Genomic DNA, 17,827 nt, shown 5'->3' on the forward strand with positions numbered 1-17,827 from the left:
ATTGTGTGTGTGTTTGGGGGGGCGCGACATCTCACAAACAATGTAAGGAACATTTTTGCAGCTGTTTGTAGTTATTGGACGTTTCAGTAAACAATACAAGGGACACCCCTCCCCCCCTTTTAAGTCCATTGAGAAGAGAGCAATTAATTGAAGCTGATGGCTTTTCTGTCAACGTTTCTGTTGGGAGCCTCCAGTTATTCTTCATCGGCACTCTTAAACATGAGGATGGAGTTGTAGATCTTCAGGGCAGGGCCCAGCTTGATGGACAGGATCTTGACGATGTCCGATTGGGTGAGCAGCAGAAAGGCCTCGCCATCTATTTGCTGGAGGCAACAAAATAAATAGATTTCACTACTAAAACATCAAATCTAAATCGCTCGATATATTAAAAGCTGTCGAGAAAGTTACCTCCGTTTTAAATGTAGCAGCATGTTCTTTACACCCTGGAAGTCCTTTTACAAAACTGGCCACCTGGTGGAAAAACAATTAAAACGCGAGCCCCTTTTCACACTGCCTGGAAATGTCAGCTAAGTCATGACCACTTCCACATCTCGACTAAATTCTCACTTCAACCACGGAAAATATTGAACGACGGCCCCAGTATTTGGGATTTTATGGATGTTAGGCTTTTAGATTCCATGAGAACTCTTGAAAAAAAGCGTACTTAATGTCCGAAAACTACAACTGGTTATCACCCAAATTTATGTGCACGTCTGTACACTTGCCCACTTCAACCCCTGAAAATATTAAAACAATTCCCTCAATATTTTGCATTTTATGGACGTTAAGTGTTTCCCTCCTTATAGAGAAAGCAGAATGTCCATAAAACACCAGAGCGATTGCTCTGATATCCACAGAAGTAAATAGGGATGCTCACATCTATTTCGGTGATGATTGATTCCAGTTCGCTGACAATTAAGTGACTCTACGCTTTTTCACACCGCGTTTTCGACTGTCCCAAGGGTTGATAAATTGCTGCCCTGAGAAGTACTATCAGAACTGTAACAGCAGTTTAGACACTGCGTCAAAGCTGACAAAATAGGAGGAGGATGAAAACGCCCTAGAAACTATCGCTCCACAGATTTTCGCATTGGGACAGATAGTTAACGTTACATAACAGATGAACGATGAATCGGAATATACCGAAGGAAGACTGTAGAGTCATGATCATATCAATCGCAAGAGTGCATGCTGAATGCCTGACCTCCTCAGTGCTCCATCCCGCCACCCTCTTGGCGGTGAGCCCCAAAACCTCAGGCAGCAACTGACAGTGTTTGTCCCAGCACAGCGCCACCCGGTGGGGGGGAGCGGCAGAGACGCCAGGGGAGAACACCGACTCGTGAAGGGCTTGCTGGAGGGAAATGGAGTCCGAGTTGGCTGTGCAAGGAGACGATATTAGACACTTTTGTGACACTGTGGTTTTCAGTGTTTGAATAAACGCACAGTGCAACCTTTTACAGCACCCGCAGTCCTACAATTTGAACAATAGTTTCAAAAGACACGGCAAAAACATTGCAACATGTCGCCGTGCAAGATGTCGGAATACTTGGCGGCTTTGGTTCAACAAGGGGAAAAAAAAAAGGGATCAACTTTTTCCTTTTTCATGACACTTCCAAGATGTTTCTGAATTTTTAGCAAGCGGATTGTTCTGCCAAGGAGGCCATGTTTTCAGTGAAGGGGTTAACTTCTTCAAAAGTTGACAGACTCCTTCTGAGCACAATTGTACCTTTGGACTTGAGTAATTGTATTGTGTTTACGTCTTAATATCGAGTCGTACTTTCCACACAAATTACCTTTGCATTATTCTTTCAACATCAAAAGGTTAAGACTCGGGTGCCTTATTGTTTTGACATCTGCATGTGAACAGTGGTTAGGTTCAAATTCCACTTGTGTGACAAAAAGTTTGCTTTTTTTTTTAATGTGCATGACAGTAATTAAGTAAATATATATATATAAAAAATGAGAGAGGTACATTTTTTTTATTTCACACATAACATTCATATTAAATTCCTTTTGTCACATTACTTAGACATTGTCCCTAGAGTTAATTCGGGGTTTTACGACAGCAACAATTTGGCCCTGGAATGGATTATTTCGATTTCCCTTACTTCCTATGGATCATTTTTTGCGAACAAGTTGTGCTCTACACAGTGAAAAAGTGCACACACCTTTACCATCGCCAGACTCTTCTTTCACGTAGTGCATTTTGAAATATTTGGGAAGAGGAGCAGTCCTGAAAAGAACAATGTTAGAGCTTTTTGTGTGATGTGACTTTTTTTTTTTTTTTAAATAAACCTTTTGAGTCTGGTTCCATTCTGGTTCTGCTCACTGGCACCTCTTAGTGCCTCTGGCTGGCTACTGCGACCTGACAGCTCAGCCTCCACCTCCGCTGGTTTCCTAGCAACAGAGACAACTGACTCTCAGGTAAATTCTGCAGCATTGTGATGCACGTCAAACGCAGAGAGGAGCTCTCTTGGGCCGGACCTGGAGTGGGAGTCATCGGCTGCCTCGAGCCGGTCCGGGGCGGAGGCGATTTGCGTGGCGGGAGCCGCGTTGGGCTCGGGGCGTCGCCCGCGGGGGAGGGCGCCGCCGAGCGTGAGGGGCCGCTCGCCGCTAAGACGGTCTGGGAGCAAGCTCTCTTTGTTCAGATTCATTTCCGAGTAGGGACAGCTCACCTGACTGCACAACGGGCATTTTATTCGGGCCCCAAAACATCGACCATGACATGTCCTGGCATGAATAAGGTGATTAAAAATGTTGAAAAATGGAACAGGACTGACGTGTAATGTGTCCCATAACGAGGTCCTCTGATGTGGCCGACTCCGTTGCATCCTGGGGTGGGACATCCCTGTCCTGGAGGACTCACATCATTAGCACCTAAGAGGACACATAAAGACATACACAATTGGAGAGACGGTTCCAGAAAAAAAGTTTTTTCTCTGTCAACGGCAAGTGGCAGTTTGGTCTGAGACACAACAGAGGTGCTGCAGAGGTTTCCGAGAGGCTAAAAGCAGCCATTAGCAAATGAGCGCCGAGTCATCTACTCAAATTAAAACCCTGCGGACGTCCTAAATTGTGTCAGGCTACCTCACGGGCAACTTGTCAAGGGGAGTAACAAAGGTCTCACTGTTCGGGTGCTGCAAAGTGTGTCCAGTTTTGTGACACCAGCCCACAGGGTGCAGGTCGGGGCAGTCCGTCTCCACCCAGAAATCGTACTCTGGATTCCAGCCGTCGAAATGAATCTAAAAGGTGGTTCATGGCGCTTTAGTGAGGAGTCAAAGTGCGGGCGAGAGTTGACGGACAGTTTGTACCTTAAGTCGGTGGTCTTCCGTGTCTGCCACAGTGGCGACACGGATGAGCATCGGGTTCCTCCTGTCCACGGCTTCGACCTTCATCCCCACCTGAAAACCATGTGGAGGTCTCTGCAAGAAACCATACTGTTACATAATGTTTGCGACATAATAAATCCCCACAACCCCCCGCCCGGAAAAATTTGCAAATGATTTTAAGGGATTTTTCTCCTTTCGCTGAGAGAAATATCAATAAAAACAGGTTTTGCTTTTTTGTTTTGTTTTGTTTTATACAAACCTACTGGTGAGTTCTTACTTGATTTCTTTAGTAAACAATCTTTGAAACATCAGAGCAGCTTCCCTTTTCCCACCCGTGCATTAACTTCAACTTCCACAAAAATACTTTTATTCCTCGCTACATTGTGGTGTACTCTTTATAGGTTCAGTGCATCACATTTTGTTTTTTGTTTTTTTTTTTAATTGTAAAGTGAACCTCATTACCACTGGGGTTCTTTCAATCGCTCTGGTCAACAAACACAGAAGCACATTCTTGGCACACCGGTAGCCTCAACTGATGTCGTCACTCGACCGCCAGAGTGATATAACGAGGAAGTAGCGGGCCAACAGTACATCCTCATACGCCCACTTTCATGTCAGTCAACAGACCAAGTCCGTCTTTCAAAGTCACACACACACACACACACACACACACACACACACACACACACACACACACACACACACACACACATCCACGGACGGCATTATTGTAAGGCAGAATGTGCGGCTGGCGACACCGAATGTTAATTGCTTTTGTTGTCTATTTCGCATCGACAATCAAAGTCACGTCAAAATAAATAAATAAGCGATAAGCGTCCCAAAAGGGTTTGGGGAAATTCACTAAATTAGCAAAATTGGCTATCTTAAACTCGAATGAATAGAAAATCTGCATTCCTCGACCAGCTCTATGCATATAAAACATTTATATGAGAGAGTGCGAGAGAGAGAAACATACCGGTTTGAAAGCCCGAGCAGGAGCAGCCTGTGTGCTCGTCTCTTCCATATATTTCTCCCAGGAGAAACTCTTCGGTTGCTTATATTCTGGTGAGAGCAAATTAAATTAAAAAAAAAAACTGTTAGCTCAACTGTTGCTGTTAACTATGAAGAGTACAGCCAGTGACCGCAGCATGCGTTCCCAACGTTTCTAACTTGCTACGGGTTAAAGGAAACTACTCGCCTTCACCACAAAATTAGGTACACCTAAACAATCCAATTACCCGAAGAGCTGTATCAAAAGTTGCCTGCCTTTTCGCTGCATCAAACTGAGAGCTTCCAAACATTTTTGCACCTCTCATTGTGATGTGAGTGCAGTTCTCGACCACTGAAAACTACAACCGCATCATAAATACATTGTTCATGTGGCAAAGGCGGAATTTTTGATACATTCTTGTATTGGATCGTGTTCCAAATGCAAGTGAGTGGAACAAAAGCCAAAAATAATTGAAGTGAGTGAGTGAGTGAGTGAGTGAGTGAGTGAGTGAGTGAGTGAGTGAGTGAGTGAGTGAGTGTTTATTTGGTAAATGGGTATATTTCAGAGGCAAAGACATGTTTACCTTCTGTTCAAAATCTTCCCTATTCCCTAAATTTTCTACACCAGGGTCCTTTAGAATAGTGCAAAGTATTGTTTCTTCAAACCTGTCCACGAATATGAATATTATTGAAAAATGGGGAGTGGGGGGAAACAATGAAAAATACTAATATTAATAAATGGTATTCACTAACAACATTTTAGCCTTTGTGACACTTTTTGGTGTCAATTCCAACCAAATGATACCCATTTAAGAAATAGCGATGAAAAAAAAAAAAAAGGACTCAAAATGTGGACGGATTAGTCATCATTTTGGCCTTAACGATAAAATCAACATGTTAAAAGCAAGGCAGCAGGCAATGATTCAAATCTACATATTAGTGAGGCCTTACAGAACAGCAAAGTCGGTGATACTGACCCACATGTGTCTTGGTCTGTGTCTTACCAGCTGGAGTGGTCAGAGTCAGCTCGGCCTCCTCGCAGTAGCCTACTGGGTGGATGTATGGACTGCTAGCGTCACACCTTCGTACAGGGCATAGCACAGGTTGACTCATGGAGTGCGACATTTAAAAAAAAAAAAAGGGGGGGGGTATTTTAAGAATTTTTATGAACCCTTCATTAGTGATATATATATTACAAATTCAAGATATTAAAAAAACACACTTATTAAAAACAGAAAAAAAGTTAATAAAATTTCAACAGATAAGTATACTTTTTTTTTTTTTATATTGTACGATGTACTATCACGACAGTCACACGTTGACTACGAAGCGAACTAAATTTCCCCCAGCACTGATTGGACAAGCTATGTCGTGTGATCATCTGCAGCCAATGATGGCCAAGCGGGCGTGTCATAACTAATTAACATGTTGAGTGGAGTGTTAACTTCCATGGCAGAGTCTCCGTCGAACCCCTGAGACCGACTCACCGAACCCCTGGGGTTCGATTGAACCCCCCAGGTTAAGAACCACTGGTCTAAACATTGCGAGGAAATATTCTACAAACGTTTTTTTTTAAGGTGGAAAAAAACCTTAAAGGTGTCATTTGTCCTAGCTGTGAATTTCTAAATTAACTTCATTATTATCATGGTTATTATTATTATTTTTTTTATTAAATGTTTCAGTATTAGACACACTTGTTGTGTGTACGTGTGCCTGAACAAAGCAACCGCACTGCATCACGTCTCGACGCCGGGGCGGGCTCACCAGTAATCATACGTGTCGTCCCAGTTATCAAAGTGAATGAGAAGTCTGTTGTCCACCACAGCTGCGATGGTTGCCACGCAGATCAGCGACGGGTTCTTCCTGTCGACCGCCTCCAGCTTCATGCCCGCTCGAAATCCGGAGGGAGTCACGGACTGAAAGGGGGATACATTGACGGCGCAGTCGGAATGAAAGGGAGCCGGTGGACGACCCTCAGATGCTGACGGCGCGTGACACTGACGGTGTTGAGACTCTTGAAGAGGTGCTTGGGCGCCAGCTGGCCTCGGCAGTTCTTCACGTACATGCTCCAGTTGAACTCGCCATCCTTACAACCTACGTGACGAACGGATACGGGGTAAGAAAGCAACAACTTGCATGTGGAACTCTGCGCGTGTGTGTGTGTGTGACTACCTTTGGGCAACAATAATTTGTGTCCATTTTTCTCACACCAGCCTGCCGGTTTCAAATCCCACGAGTCTGCGTTGGCCCAAAAGTCATAGCACTCTGGGTAGCCGTCAAAGTGAAGCCTCACTCGATAGCCTTGGATCTGTTGTTACAGTACAGTTCATGCTTAAATCAGCAATTCCATCCTCTCACATGCCCATTAAGACGCAATGGCTGTTGCGGGGGGGTACAGATGTCGAGAAGATTTATATTAATTAATGCGTAGTGGGCATTATTAATGTTAACCGGGGTGGCGTTTCAGTTGAACGCTCTCTGTAAATATCTGTACGTTTCTAATGGCATCTCTGACAAAGGTGACATGTTTTGACGTGAGTCGAGAATCTGTGGTTTTTATTTTGAAGTTATCACTTCATGGCAAAGAAGAGTACGCAGAAGAAGCAATGTGATTTTACGTTAAAGGGCATCAGGCATCCATGTTTTGCCAGTAACGCCACTCATTAGGTTGCTTATGTACTGTAGATGTTTATGACCTGAATCTAAATCTAAAATTCATCCGTTCATGGTTTTTTTGCACGATTTTTTTTTCTTGAAAACTCCTCTTCTCTTGTTAAGTTAAACAAATACTAATAGACAAAGTGCAATCAAGTTAAATGTTCTGCCTGTAATTTTTATGTTATTTAATATACACAAATATTGTGATTGGCATCGGCCTAAAAAATCCACATCGACCAGGTCCTAGTAATTACCAACCCCTGTGGCGTGGCAAATGTGTGTGAGGAATTGTAGGTTGGGTCGGAGTAAATTATCCAATTTCCCATCATTGGTCCAGAATGTATTTATTAATAACAAATAATGTGTCTTTCTTAATCTAGTATCAAACGGCGTATTTGACAGTGACAAGCAGAAGAGTGAAATCCTCTTCCACTAGATGGCAGAAAGTAGAATTGACCATTGCATTACCGTTCATCTACAACGTAACATAATAGAGGCTTCCTGTTCAACAAAGCAGGCTTTGATTTCAAACCAAGTCACTAAATGGAGACAAAACGATTTTTATTTTCGGTTGCTACACTTCTTGTGACTTATTCGTTTGCCATGACATTTTTTCTTTCAACGTAAAAGATATATATGCCTTGGCTCAATTACATTTGGGGAAACATTTGCACAAATAAATGTCAGCCTTACCTCCGCCACGGTGAGCACACAGAAGAGAGACGGGTGACACGGGTCCAGCCCTTCCAGCTTCATGCCCACCTTAAAGCTGTTCCGGCTTTGAGGAACCGACTGATACTACAAGACAAAAGCAGACAGTTGGTCATGGGCTTTTATGGAGGCGAAGATATTTTGCTTCTTGAGATAATGAAGGAGTGGCACCTCTTTGAAGAGTTTGACAGGAGCAGCGATCGCCCGCTCCTCCTCCAGGTAGGCCGGCCAGCTCCATGCCCGCTTCTTGTTCAGTGGGGCTGTGGCTGGGCGGCGGAGTGAGGAAATAAATACAAATAATTGGTGATGGCAGTTGATGACCACAATGGAGCCCACAGATGAGGTTCTAGTATTTCTCATGCATTCATATACGCTCGTGAATGAAAGCACAAAAACTGTTTTTTGTTTTGTTTTTTTATGGCCCGCCAAATGTCAAGAGTAAAATGCTGTTAAAGTAAACTTTATTGATGATTTGTCTAATTTAAACATGCTTTTTTTTAAATGATGCATTTATTATGCTGAGGCTGCACGGTGTCCATATGGTCAGTAAGTCAAGGGTTCGAATCATGTTCTCCCCTTTCCATCCCATATTCCAAAAATATTCACTGTAGTTTCAGTGAAGACCATCTAAAGAGACCTTTGGCGTGAATGTGAGTGTGGAAGGCTGTTTATCTGTTTGAAGTGTTAACTATTAAACGTGAAGCCTGCTTTGCAATGTTTTAATGCCCAATACATGTTTTCGAATGTACTGTATAATGTGTTGAATGTTGGTAGCATGACATTTCCGGGTTTTTTAAGAATGTACAAACACTCCCTCATCAGCACATGTTATCGTGTCAACACACAAAACGTACCAAGTTTGGCCATTTTGGCTGCTCTCCTGCCTTTGGTAGTCTTGGATTTCTCCTGACAAAATAGAAAATAGAAAATTGGTTGATATCACTCGTAGTGGGGTAACTCTGGGATGTGGATGCTTCCTACTTCTGGTTCCTCTTGGTTGTCTTCCTCCTCGTCGCCAGAATCCATATAGATTTTTCTCTTTTTTCGCACACGTTTACCTAAGGTCTCACTTTCGGCCGCTTGGCCGTCCCGGGGCTCTCCGGGAGATGACCTGGACAGAAAAAAAAAAAAACTCTTGCTAGAAACAAAAGCAATTTGCAGTGGACAAAAAGCATAAAGTGAGGATATCACTTGTACCGTCCACTTGTGGGCTGGGCACAATTGGGGCTACAGAACTTTCCCTGTAGGAGGGCATCCCGAGCAACGTGACCCCCGCAGGTTCGGCATTGAGTGAGCTCCCCGTTTGGACCAACTTCCACACTTGGACCAACTTCCACTTTGGGACTTTCTAGAGTGGGTGTCTCCTCCAAAGACAAGACAACAGGAGCAGGGGCTGCAGGAAAGAATGGTACCTTAAACGGTGTTGGATTGAGCTGAGGCCTAAGAGCCCACAAGTGAGGTGTGGATGTATAAATAATGTAACAGGAGCGCCATGTCAAGATGAAATAATGGTGATGTGATGGATCTATCGCGAAATACATGAATGAGTTAATGGATTAACTCCCAGGAATAGGTAGTTCCTCCAATTTGAATTTGGAATCGATTTAAATTGTAATCTCCAAATGAAACGCTAGGGTGCGCCAGACCTAATTCAAATTTAGGACACGGTCCACACAACTGTTTCACAAATTCTTCTAAAATTAAAACTTAACCATTGGATTTTTGTATCATTTAATTACTGTAATAATTTTCAAATTTTGATGATTAGCACCTCAATTCGTTTCATCTTATTTGATTTATGATTATTGTTTGAATTATTGGTGCGCTGCTAAATCTTTTAAAAATGTTAATTAATTTTATTCTTGTCACCGTCATTATTTTATTACACGCTCAGCCACTCTTAAATGGAAGAGCAGCTGCACGCATGACATCGGTTGTTGTTATTAAGAAATCTAAGTAGTTACTCTGGCTCTTTGTATCAAATTATAAACGAGTACTTACGGTCTTACCAAAGACAGTAAAAGTCTTAACAAACGCACCAGATCGAAGAGGGAGCTACCATAAAAAGGAAGCGGCATGACGTTCACCTTATTTCTTAAGGTTACTCACTAAAGGTGGATGAAAGGGCTTAAAACAGGACTGACTTCTTCTCAGCTATCGTAAACCTAAATGGTAAACCATGGTACCTTTCACTTGAGACGATGCCGGCTGAATATTATTAGCCACCGCAGGCGCTGTTTTTGTCTGCGATTGACCCTCTGGTGGAGGGGTGGGACTGTGAGATGGCACCGGATCCAATCCATCCTTTTTTGGCGTCGACTGCTGCCCTTTAACTTCTATGTCTGTCACAATCTCAAGTGTGCCAAACTCTGTCATGCGGAACTGAAGAACACAAGGAACAAAAATTAGATTCACCACAGAAAATGTTGACCTGAAGATTACATTAAGTTCAGATGACAACAATTCTATTCACAAAATGTCACAAATTAAATAGAGCAAGCAAACACTAATCTTAAAAAAAATATGGCGCATACACCCCAAGAGCATTGTTAAACCGACTTCTCATCAGATGAACAGTGAGTGTGCCATTCCCAAAAGTAAAACAAAAACAGCATTTTTATTCAAAGCAATAACAGAGTGGCGCATCCTCCAGTCAATCACATGGAAATTACAAACAAACAACCACTCACACTCACAGCAAACTCCACACAAAGGGAGTGAAGCCAAGATTCGAAACCCTGAACCGCAGAACTGTGAGGCAGACGCGATAACCACTAGGTCACCATGTAAACTCGAAAACGAATTTGTTGTACCCTGATGTCACTGCCTGGCAATGTGGCAATGCCATCCTTCCAGTCCAGAGCGCCCATCATGTCAAAGTCAGCACCTTGCGAGGGGCCGTCACTGGGTGGAGTGTCAGCCATTCCGGATCCTTAAAAATTCCTGCAAAACAAGACTATCAGAAATAAAGTGAAAAAAAAAAGAGTCCGATTATACCGAATTATATATAGGTCTCACTTTTACTATTGCCTTTTTTTAGCCATTGAACGGATAGTCAGCGACCCGACCGGCTTCCGATGCATACGCTACTTGCAAATGTAAACAGCGATTTGCAACATCACCGCTTGATGGCGACTGTGTGCTGGCTCGCATGATCCACCATGCACTTGGATTCCACACAAAACACTCACTAATAAGATTCTTTTTGCTGGCCAACTAGCGGGGAAATGTGTTGACAAAGCGGCTCATTAGGGCCAACCAACACCCCGTTTAATGACAAACACAAGAAAACATGTCCCGATTTAGAGTTAACCACATAAATTCATCTTTTCCTCGTTTTAACAGTATCTCTTAAAGACGTTCCTTTGCCTTCCCCTAAACAAGCGACGGCTCTGTTTATTTATCAGTTTCCACAAGAACGCCGCTTTCCACGCCGACTGGTCCAACTTGTGATCGTTTTGATCCGATTTCTATTGCGATATAACGTTTTAGTCCTGACGCAGGGTCAACGGTGGGAATAAGATGTTTTTGTGCGGTTTAAGGGCCTCAACCTGGAGAAAAGGAGTCAGATTATACCGAATTATATATAGGTCTCACTTTTACTATTGCCTTTTTTTAGCCATTGAACGGATAGTCAGCGACCCGACCGGCTTCCGATGCATACGCTACTTGCAAATGTAAACAGCGATTTGCAACATCACCGCTTGATGGCGACTGTGTGCTGGCTCGCATGATCCACCATGCACTTGGATTCCACACAAAACACTCACTAATAAGATTCTTTTTGCTGGCCAACTAGCGGGGAAATGTGTTGACAAAGCGGCTCATTAGGGCCAACCAACACCCCGTTTAATGACAAACACAAGAAAACATGTCCCGATTTAGAGTTAACCACATAAATTCATCTTTTCCTCGTTTTAACAGTATCTCTTAAAGACGTTCCTTTGCCTTCCCCTAAACAAGCGACGGCTCTGTTTATTTATCAGTTTCCACAAGAACGCCGCTTTCCACGCCGACTGGTCCAACTTGTGATCGTTTTGATCCGATTTCTATTGCGATATAACGTTTTAGTCCTGACGCAGGGTCAACGGTGGGAATAAGATGTTTTTGTGCGGTTTAAGGGCCTCAACCTGGAGAAAAGTAACGAACGAAGGCGGGCCAATGCGTATGTGTTAAGTTTCACTTAGTACAAGGCTGATTGCGTTGTTTTAATTCCTGCCATAAATAAAAGTGGAGGCAAGAGCGCCCCGTGATTAGCATTCGTCTTGGTACAAAATGGCGGAGTATTGGGGGGTGGGAAGAGGCCAACCAACACGTTTTAAACTATGTAAATTACTCAAGTTACGCCACGAAACAATATACATGAGTCTTGCCGGGGCATCGAACAAGGGCTGACGCTCGCCGTGTAATTTCCCGGCGGCTTGTTTTCTGTCGCCTCTCTTATTTTCTGCACTTTGTTGTCACGGAATGTCAGACCCAGCTCGGCTAGCTTAGCTCTGACACAAAGCTAACTGTCAGCTAGCTCCGCTCTGACTAGCATTAGCATCGGGATTGGATGCAGCCAGCTAAGGGCAAGCCGTAATAAATAAGTTTCCCGGTTAATAACAATAGCAAAAAGACGTTAGCACTATTTCTCACATCAGCATTTAGATTGATAATAACGCCGCGTAACTGTCACCACCTTCGACATTGTTGACTGATTAAATTCTTCAATAGAAACTTGAAAAACGATTTATTCTCACCGTTTCACAAACCGGGTGGGGGGAAAATACCGCAAACTGACGCCGCGTGCTGAAACGACACTGGATTTTATTTAAACAAATCGTCCCCAACTTACAATAAATTACTATTAGTGAACCTATTGTGTTTTTCAACAAAAATGTGGAACTCACCTCGTTTCTCTTTTAACTCTTATTTTGAGCTGAGGAGGCTGCGCATGCGTGGAAGATGCGCTGCCTGACAAGTTTGTGTTCGAGGAAAAAAAAGTTCACTTTACGATCGGTGGTCAATGCAACACACGCGCACATACACACGCTTTGAACCGGCTGTGACACAGCCCAATGAGGAGTCACTTTCACCGGTGTCGTTCAACACGAGCAACCGTTCGACCCTAGCGAGCTCATTGCGGTTGTATGTTCTCATTGTCTGCCGTTAACAATAAAAAAGCACTACAATCCATCATACCCTCAACACTACATCTACCGATACCATTATTTTTTACTCCACATAACATTCATTTTATACTTACTGCACGGCAGTTCAGTGAAATCCGACCGAACGCTCGCATGCTATATTCTTCGGATTTGATGTGTTATTTAGCTACGGGTGGACAACACACATGTAGTTGTGTGGATGTATGTGCAACGCAGATGGAAATGCGCATTTCATTTTCCAAAATGAAAAAAGTCCAACAAAAGAACAACGGCACATAGCGTCTAATTCTTACGCAACGCGTCGGTCTCGTAACGTAACCCGAGTACAGCTATAGCTTTCATCGAGGGTTCAAGTACGTCTCAAAACGAAAGAATTCACCCGCGTGGACGGTTTGCTTCAACGTTTTTAGTTGGACATGTTTCAACCACCTCAAGTATCCCCGTTTAACCTGCCCGATCGTCCATAATGGCTGCAGATCTCTACGACGCGCTTTAGCTTGTATGCGGTGATTTGTTTGCGTGTTGAAAAACACGCGTTGTTGTGTTTATTCGGTGCATTCTGCGGCTGAAACAACTGATTTTTGCGAACAAAGGCCCTTGCTGCTTTTTTCTGGGGTGAGGTGAGTTCATTTTAGTGCAGCGAAGAGAAGCGGGCGGCTGACGCTCGGTCGTGTGACGCTTTGGCCTCTAGATGGCGTCAGAAGACCGTGGAAGAGCATCAGGACGACGACGAGGAGTGGGGCGGATTAGCGGGGTTGCAGCAATGCAATCTGTAACCAACCTCACCTCACGCATTATCGTTCTGTCATGAAGACACAATGAGATGGCATTCAAAAGCAAAGCGGTCGACTCGAAGGTAAAACCGCAAAAAGAACTCTAAATGTTGACATTTCAGCCTGTTCCACGCATTTGAAATGGCAACGACGCTATATCGTGATCCAAATAGTAAATACGAGCATGTGGCGCGTTCGAGTTTGACAAAGAAAGCAGTCCGGCTCCACTCACACCTGTACTGCCATCTCATAGAATCCAATGCATAATAATGCTTTGTTCTGTTTGATGGACTGTCATTGTTGGAGAGCGTCATACTGACAGCTGTCTTATATTTTTGTTATCCTGTTTAGCAATAGCTACTTGAGAGAAATTATTATACAATGCATAATGTATTTTAGGGACGCACAGTAACTGAAGTGTAGTGCTTATCAACCTTTATTCAGCCAAGGCGCGTATTATGTATAAGATAAAAAAAATCAAGTGGTATGTTACCAAACAAAAATGTCACGAAAGGTGTATACACTGAAATAATAATGATGCTGTTGTGTCAATTTACTCACAAACGTACTTATTTGGAAATCTGGGCCTGTTTAGTTGAACCTTCAAGCTATTATTCTTTTATTTAAACGGCAACAGGTTGGATACAGAATTCGTACCTTGTGCCATCTAGTGGAAGACCATGTAATTGTTGTGCTTGTCACTATACGTCACCGGTATTGATAGATGAGCAAATATACAGAATTGCTAAACCAATAATGATTTTCGGACCTTTTATTTTAAATTGGACAATCTTCACTGCACACTTGTGGGAATCGAACATGAGACAAAACATTACAAAGCTGCATTTCAGGGCAGCATGTGGTTATTTTGTCATTTTAATTCTGAATTACATTTTAAATTTAATAAGTATAAGTGTAATTTAATTTGTATTTTTCCCTACTAATTACAATGCCTCAAATTCAGATCACACTGCTTTGTGTTTGTATGCCACACAGACCTACATCACACACTTGCAGCCACGCTCGGAGAGATGTCAGCGTGAAACGTTTGTGCAGTACTGCGCTTCTTGAGCTGAGAGGATCGCAAGCATCAGTCTAAGTTTTAAATGAGAGATTCCCATTTAATGGCATTTGTTTTAAATAGATTCATACAAGTGTTTATAAAGTAGAACTGGAATATTTCCTGAAACGCCATTTAATACAGATGTATATTATTGATGAAAGCTCACAACCAGAAGGTATATTTCTAAACTTGCATGGTGTTTGGGGCACCGTGGTCAACTGATTAGCATATCCACCTCACAGTTCAAAGGTCGTGGTTTCGTAGTCATGCTCCTGCTTTTCTGTGAGAATCTTAAGAATAAAGATTTGTTGCATCTTGAGTTTTTTTTGTTTTCCTTGAGAAATATAATATGGCCTCCGCAGGACTTTATAACAACTGAAATGTTCCCTGGTACACAATGGTTGATTTACAACACCACAGCTGAAAATCAACAAAACAATATGTTGGCATAATAATTTGATTAGCATTGACCTTATGAAGCTAAATTGTGCTGATACTTTTTCCTTCATGTGATTAAATTATGATCGTAAATGGCATGGCCTGTGAAGAGTCCCCAACATGTTTGGAGCTTCAGTGCAGATGACTCACTAGTAGTAAACACCCACAACTCCCAGTCGGGAGGTGCTTAAGCAAATTTCCTCCTCGCGTTGTCTACCATGGGAATGATGTAAAATTTGCAATATGATATTACCACCTCTGTCTCTTCCCGCCAGACCGTATTCCTCAATCTGCTGCTCTGCCTGCTCGCCTTCTACTCTCTGTTTTACATGATCGGCAGTGTTTGTTTCGGTGCCTTCAGGTGAGAAACCCTTGCCCACATTCACCCTAAAGACACGTGTCCAATAAATAACGGTACCATCAAAAGCACTCACGTACACTCTCACGTGAATGACACGTGTTTTGATGTTATTCCTAACTATAATGAGCGGCACCAACTTGATTCTTCGTCAAAGTCAAAAGCCCACGGTTGCATTGTAGTCCGTCCATCCGTCCACATGATAGTGGGTCCTTGGTTTACGACGGATTTCAGTTCCTACGACGACGATGTAACCCAAATCTGTACGAAATTCGGAACAGGCCATCACTCATATCTAAAAATACTTTGCTCTCCAATTACCAACATCATGGCCAAAATATAGTGTTTATGATAAACAAGATTTTATTCTTAACTTCCATGCACCCTGTAACCTGATAACATGGTAAGCTGTCCTGTATCTGTAGTAACTGCTGTCCCTGAAAGGGTTAAACCCACCAAGCCAATGTAACGTGTAGCGTTTGCACATTAATAATACACCTACTGTGCTTAAATATTAGCGGGAAAAAATGTACTTAAATAATTCATCGAGTAGTACTCAAAAGTTAAATACAACTGAACTGTACTCAAAATATATTCTTGTACTTGGAAAAGTAAAACCTACTGCACAGGGGGGAAGGGAGACACAACAGGCTGTTTGTAAAGTGTAAGAAACAGACACAAAACTAATTTGAGCATCGTTCGTTTCCAAAAATGACCTCATCACAGTAAATATTCGTATGACAAACACTTCTCCATCATTGATATAAACAAACTAAATGAAAAGCTGCAAGTACAGAAGTGGGCATGGCTTCTTGTGCCACAGGATGACTCAAATTAGCTAATTGCGTGCCATTTTTTAACTTCAAAATGTCATAATTACAGTACACCTTTGAATGAAAAGCATTTCTACGTCATAAATGTTAAATTAAAACTAGTAAGTACGGCAGTAACTGAGTGTGCTTGTTCTTTTGGCATGTGCCTTTCGTAACTTTAAAATGTCGATGGGACCATGGCCCAAGATGAGGTCCCCCTTGTATTATTTACATTGAACTCACTAAATGCCTTTCACTCCTAATTTTGTTTGGTTTACTTTTTACATCTCTTTCGGTTTTCAACTCAACGCAGGTTGGATTATTTCGACGGACGTATCCCTTTCGACTTCAAAACCAAGCCGGAGGATTCCGTCTCTAAATACTTGGGTGAGCGCACCCTAAGGCAGCTAGCCAGCATGATACCCAACAAACCAGATTGTCAACTCTGATTGACTTGTTTTTGTTTACTCCGTGCCAGTCAACCTGCTGTCGTTGGAGCTCACTTACTTCTGCAGTGGCTTGGTGTTTGCCGCTGTGGTGAAGAGGAGAGTGTGGGACTATGCTCTCACTGTCACTTGTCTTCACGTCGTCATCACCAGCCTTGGTGAGTGGTGTAGTTTTAAACTATTAATCACAAGGGTGAAAGAGCTCTTTAGATTGTGCAGCCGACTATTATATATATTTCACGTATATTTCAGTAATGCGGGAGTTTCCCCTGGCATGGCAGTGGTGGGTGGCCTTAGGTGAGACCAACTGCCGAGCCTGTCCAAACCTAAATGTACGACGTGCATGGATGAGATTTTCCTTTTGTTTGTTCTTCCACAGGTGGCGGCTTATTTTTGATGATCTGCAATGGTCAGCTGATTGCTTACTTTGCCTGTCAGGATGACTAAAGCTATGTTATGTTACGTTCACCGTCTGTGATATATCCGAAAGTTTCGCTTTGCTCAGTGGCGTTAACAACACTATGGGATCCCATCGGTTCGACAGTACTGTGCAGATGTCATTGACTAACAACAGATTGGTTGTTTCAGCAGTCCTGGCGACCAGTTCAGTGTATGTACCCCGCCTCTCGCCCAAAGTCAGCTGGGATAGGCTCCAGCTCACCTGTGACCTGAATGAAGGCAAACACTATTTTCAAAGAAATAGTTAATATAATTAGCATCATTTTTTGAATGCACAAGCTAATTTATTGTTCATGACAAACATATGGATGGTATTTGTAATGTTGTGAGGGGTGGACCATCCCTCTTTTGCCATGTCAAGGAGATGTTTCTGTATTTTGTGATGCACATTGTACAGTATTGGCTTCTGAACTTTGGAAAACTGTGAATGTAACAACAGAATGGGAATGATGCAATGTGTACTTATATATTTAGAAAGAATTAAATGTGTCAAAGCTAAATCATCTGACATTTCATTCTACTCCCGTAGAAGTATTTGGACAATTAGAAGAGGCTTTTGATTTTTTACATTTTTTATTTTGTCTTCACACACCACCACAATGTAATCAAAATAAAGCAATTCAAATATGACTGCTGT

General features: G+C 42.6%; 2 protein-coding genes across 7 annotated transcripts; one reads left to right on the plus strand and one right to left on the minus strand.

Annotated features, from left to right (window-relative positions):
• Nucleotides 1–74: 74 nt before the first annotated feature.
• On the minus strand, nucleotides 75–12,655 carry l3mbtl1b (L3MBTL histone methyl-lysine binding protein 1b). 6 transcript variants are annotated; one of them, XM_019892146.1, is made up of 23 exons: nucleotides 12,581–12,640; nucleotides 12,431–12,479; nucleotides 10,502–10,631; nucleotides 9,875–10,070; nucleotides 8,886–9,081; nucleotides 8,670–8,799; nucleotides 8,543–8,594; nucleotides 7,860–7,954; nucleotides 7,671–7,775; nucleotides 6,492–6,627; nucleotides 6,322–6,413; nucleotides 6,084–6,235; nucleotides 5,297–5,400; nucleotides 4,306–4,391; nucleotides 3,312–3,422; nucleotides 3,128–3,242; nucleotides 2,781–2,877; nucleotides 2,485–2,679; nucleotides 2,296–2,397; nucleotides 2,169–2,233; nucleotides 1,205–1,377; nucleotides 409–471; nucleotides 75–323 (listed from the first exon to the last, which is right to left on the minus strand). In XM_019892146.1, exons 3-23 carry the CDS (start codon nucleotides 10,610–10,612, stop codon nucleotides 195–197), a joined length of 2,505 nt encoding a protein of 834 aa, XP_019747705.1. In that variant the 5' UTR covers nucleotides 10,613–10,631; nucleotides 12,431–12,479; nucleotides 12,581–12,640; the 3' UTR covers nucleotides 75–194. The 6 variants fall into 6 exon arrangements, with proteins under 6 accessions (XP_019747705.1, XP_019747702.1, XP_019747704.1 ...); XM_019892143.1 differs by having other exon boundaries at nucleotides 10,502–10,644; XM_019892145.1 differs by lacking the exon at nucleotides 12,431–12,479 and having other exon boundaries at nucleotides 12,581–12,655.
• A 535-nt stretch (nucleotides 12,656–13,190) lies between these two features.
• On the plus strand, nucleotides 13,191–17,820 carry LOC109529015 (transmembrane protein 244-like). The gene is made up of 7 exons (XM_019892150.1): nucleotides 13,191–13,461; nucleotides 13,533–13,697; nucleotides 15,391–15,476; nucleotides 16,599–16,672; nucleotides 16,764–16,889; nucleotides 16,984–17,028; nucleotides 17,111–17,820. Exons 2-7 carry the CDS (start codon nucleotides 13,665–13,667, stop codon nucleotides 17,176–17,178), a joined length of 432 nt encoding a protein of 143 aa, XP_019747709.1. The 5' UTR covers nucleotides 13,191–13,461; nucleotides 13,533–13,664; the 3' UTR covers nucleotides 17,179–17,820.
• The last annotated feature ends 7 nt before the right edge of the window (nucleotides 17,821–17,827 follow it).

This window comes from Hippocampus comes, unplaced genomic scaffold, assembly GCF_001891065.2.
Source record: "Hippocampus comes isolate QL1 unplaced genomic scaffold, H_comes_QL1_v1.1 scaffold153, whole genome shotgun sequence".
Classification (NCBI taxonomy): domain Eukaryota; kingdom Metazoa; phylum Chordata; class Actinopteri; order Syngnathiformes; family Syngnathidae; genus Hippocampus; species Hippocampus comes.

What these genes read in the sequence shown, in the direction of transcription:
- LOC109529015 (XM_019892150.1), top strand. Translation starts at nt 13,665, where the DNA reads ATGGCATTCAAAAGCAAAGCGGTCGACTCGAAG. An exon ending in GCAAAGCGGTCGACTCGAAG is followed by an intron (nt 13,698 to 15,390) that starts GTAAAACCGCAA and finishes TCTTCCCGCCAG; the next exon opens with ACCGTATTCCTCAATCTGCT. An exon ending in GCAGTGGTGGGTGGCCTTAG is followed by an intron (nt 17,029 to 17,110) that starts GTGAGACCAACT and finishes GTTCTTCCACAG; the next exon opens with GTGGCGGCTTATTTTTGATG.
- l3mbtl1b (XM_019892145.1), bottom strand. Translation starts at nt 10,612, where the DNA reads ATGGCTGACACTCCACCCAGTGACGGCCCCTCGCAAGGTGCTGACTTT. An exon ending in GTGTGCTCACCGTGGCGGAG is followed by an intron (nt 6,628 to 7,670) that starts GTAAGGCTGACA and finishes CTGTAACAACAG; the next exon opens with ATCCAAGGCTATCGAGTGAG. An exon ending in GACGACACGTATGATTACTG is followed by an intron (nt 5,401 to 6,083) that starts GTGAGCCCGCCC and finishes CCCTGTACGAAG; the next exon opens with GTGTGACGCTAGCAGTCCAT.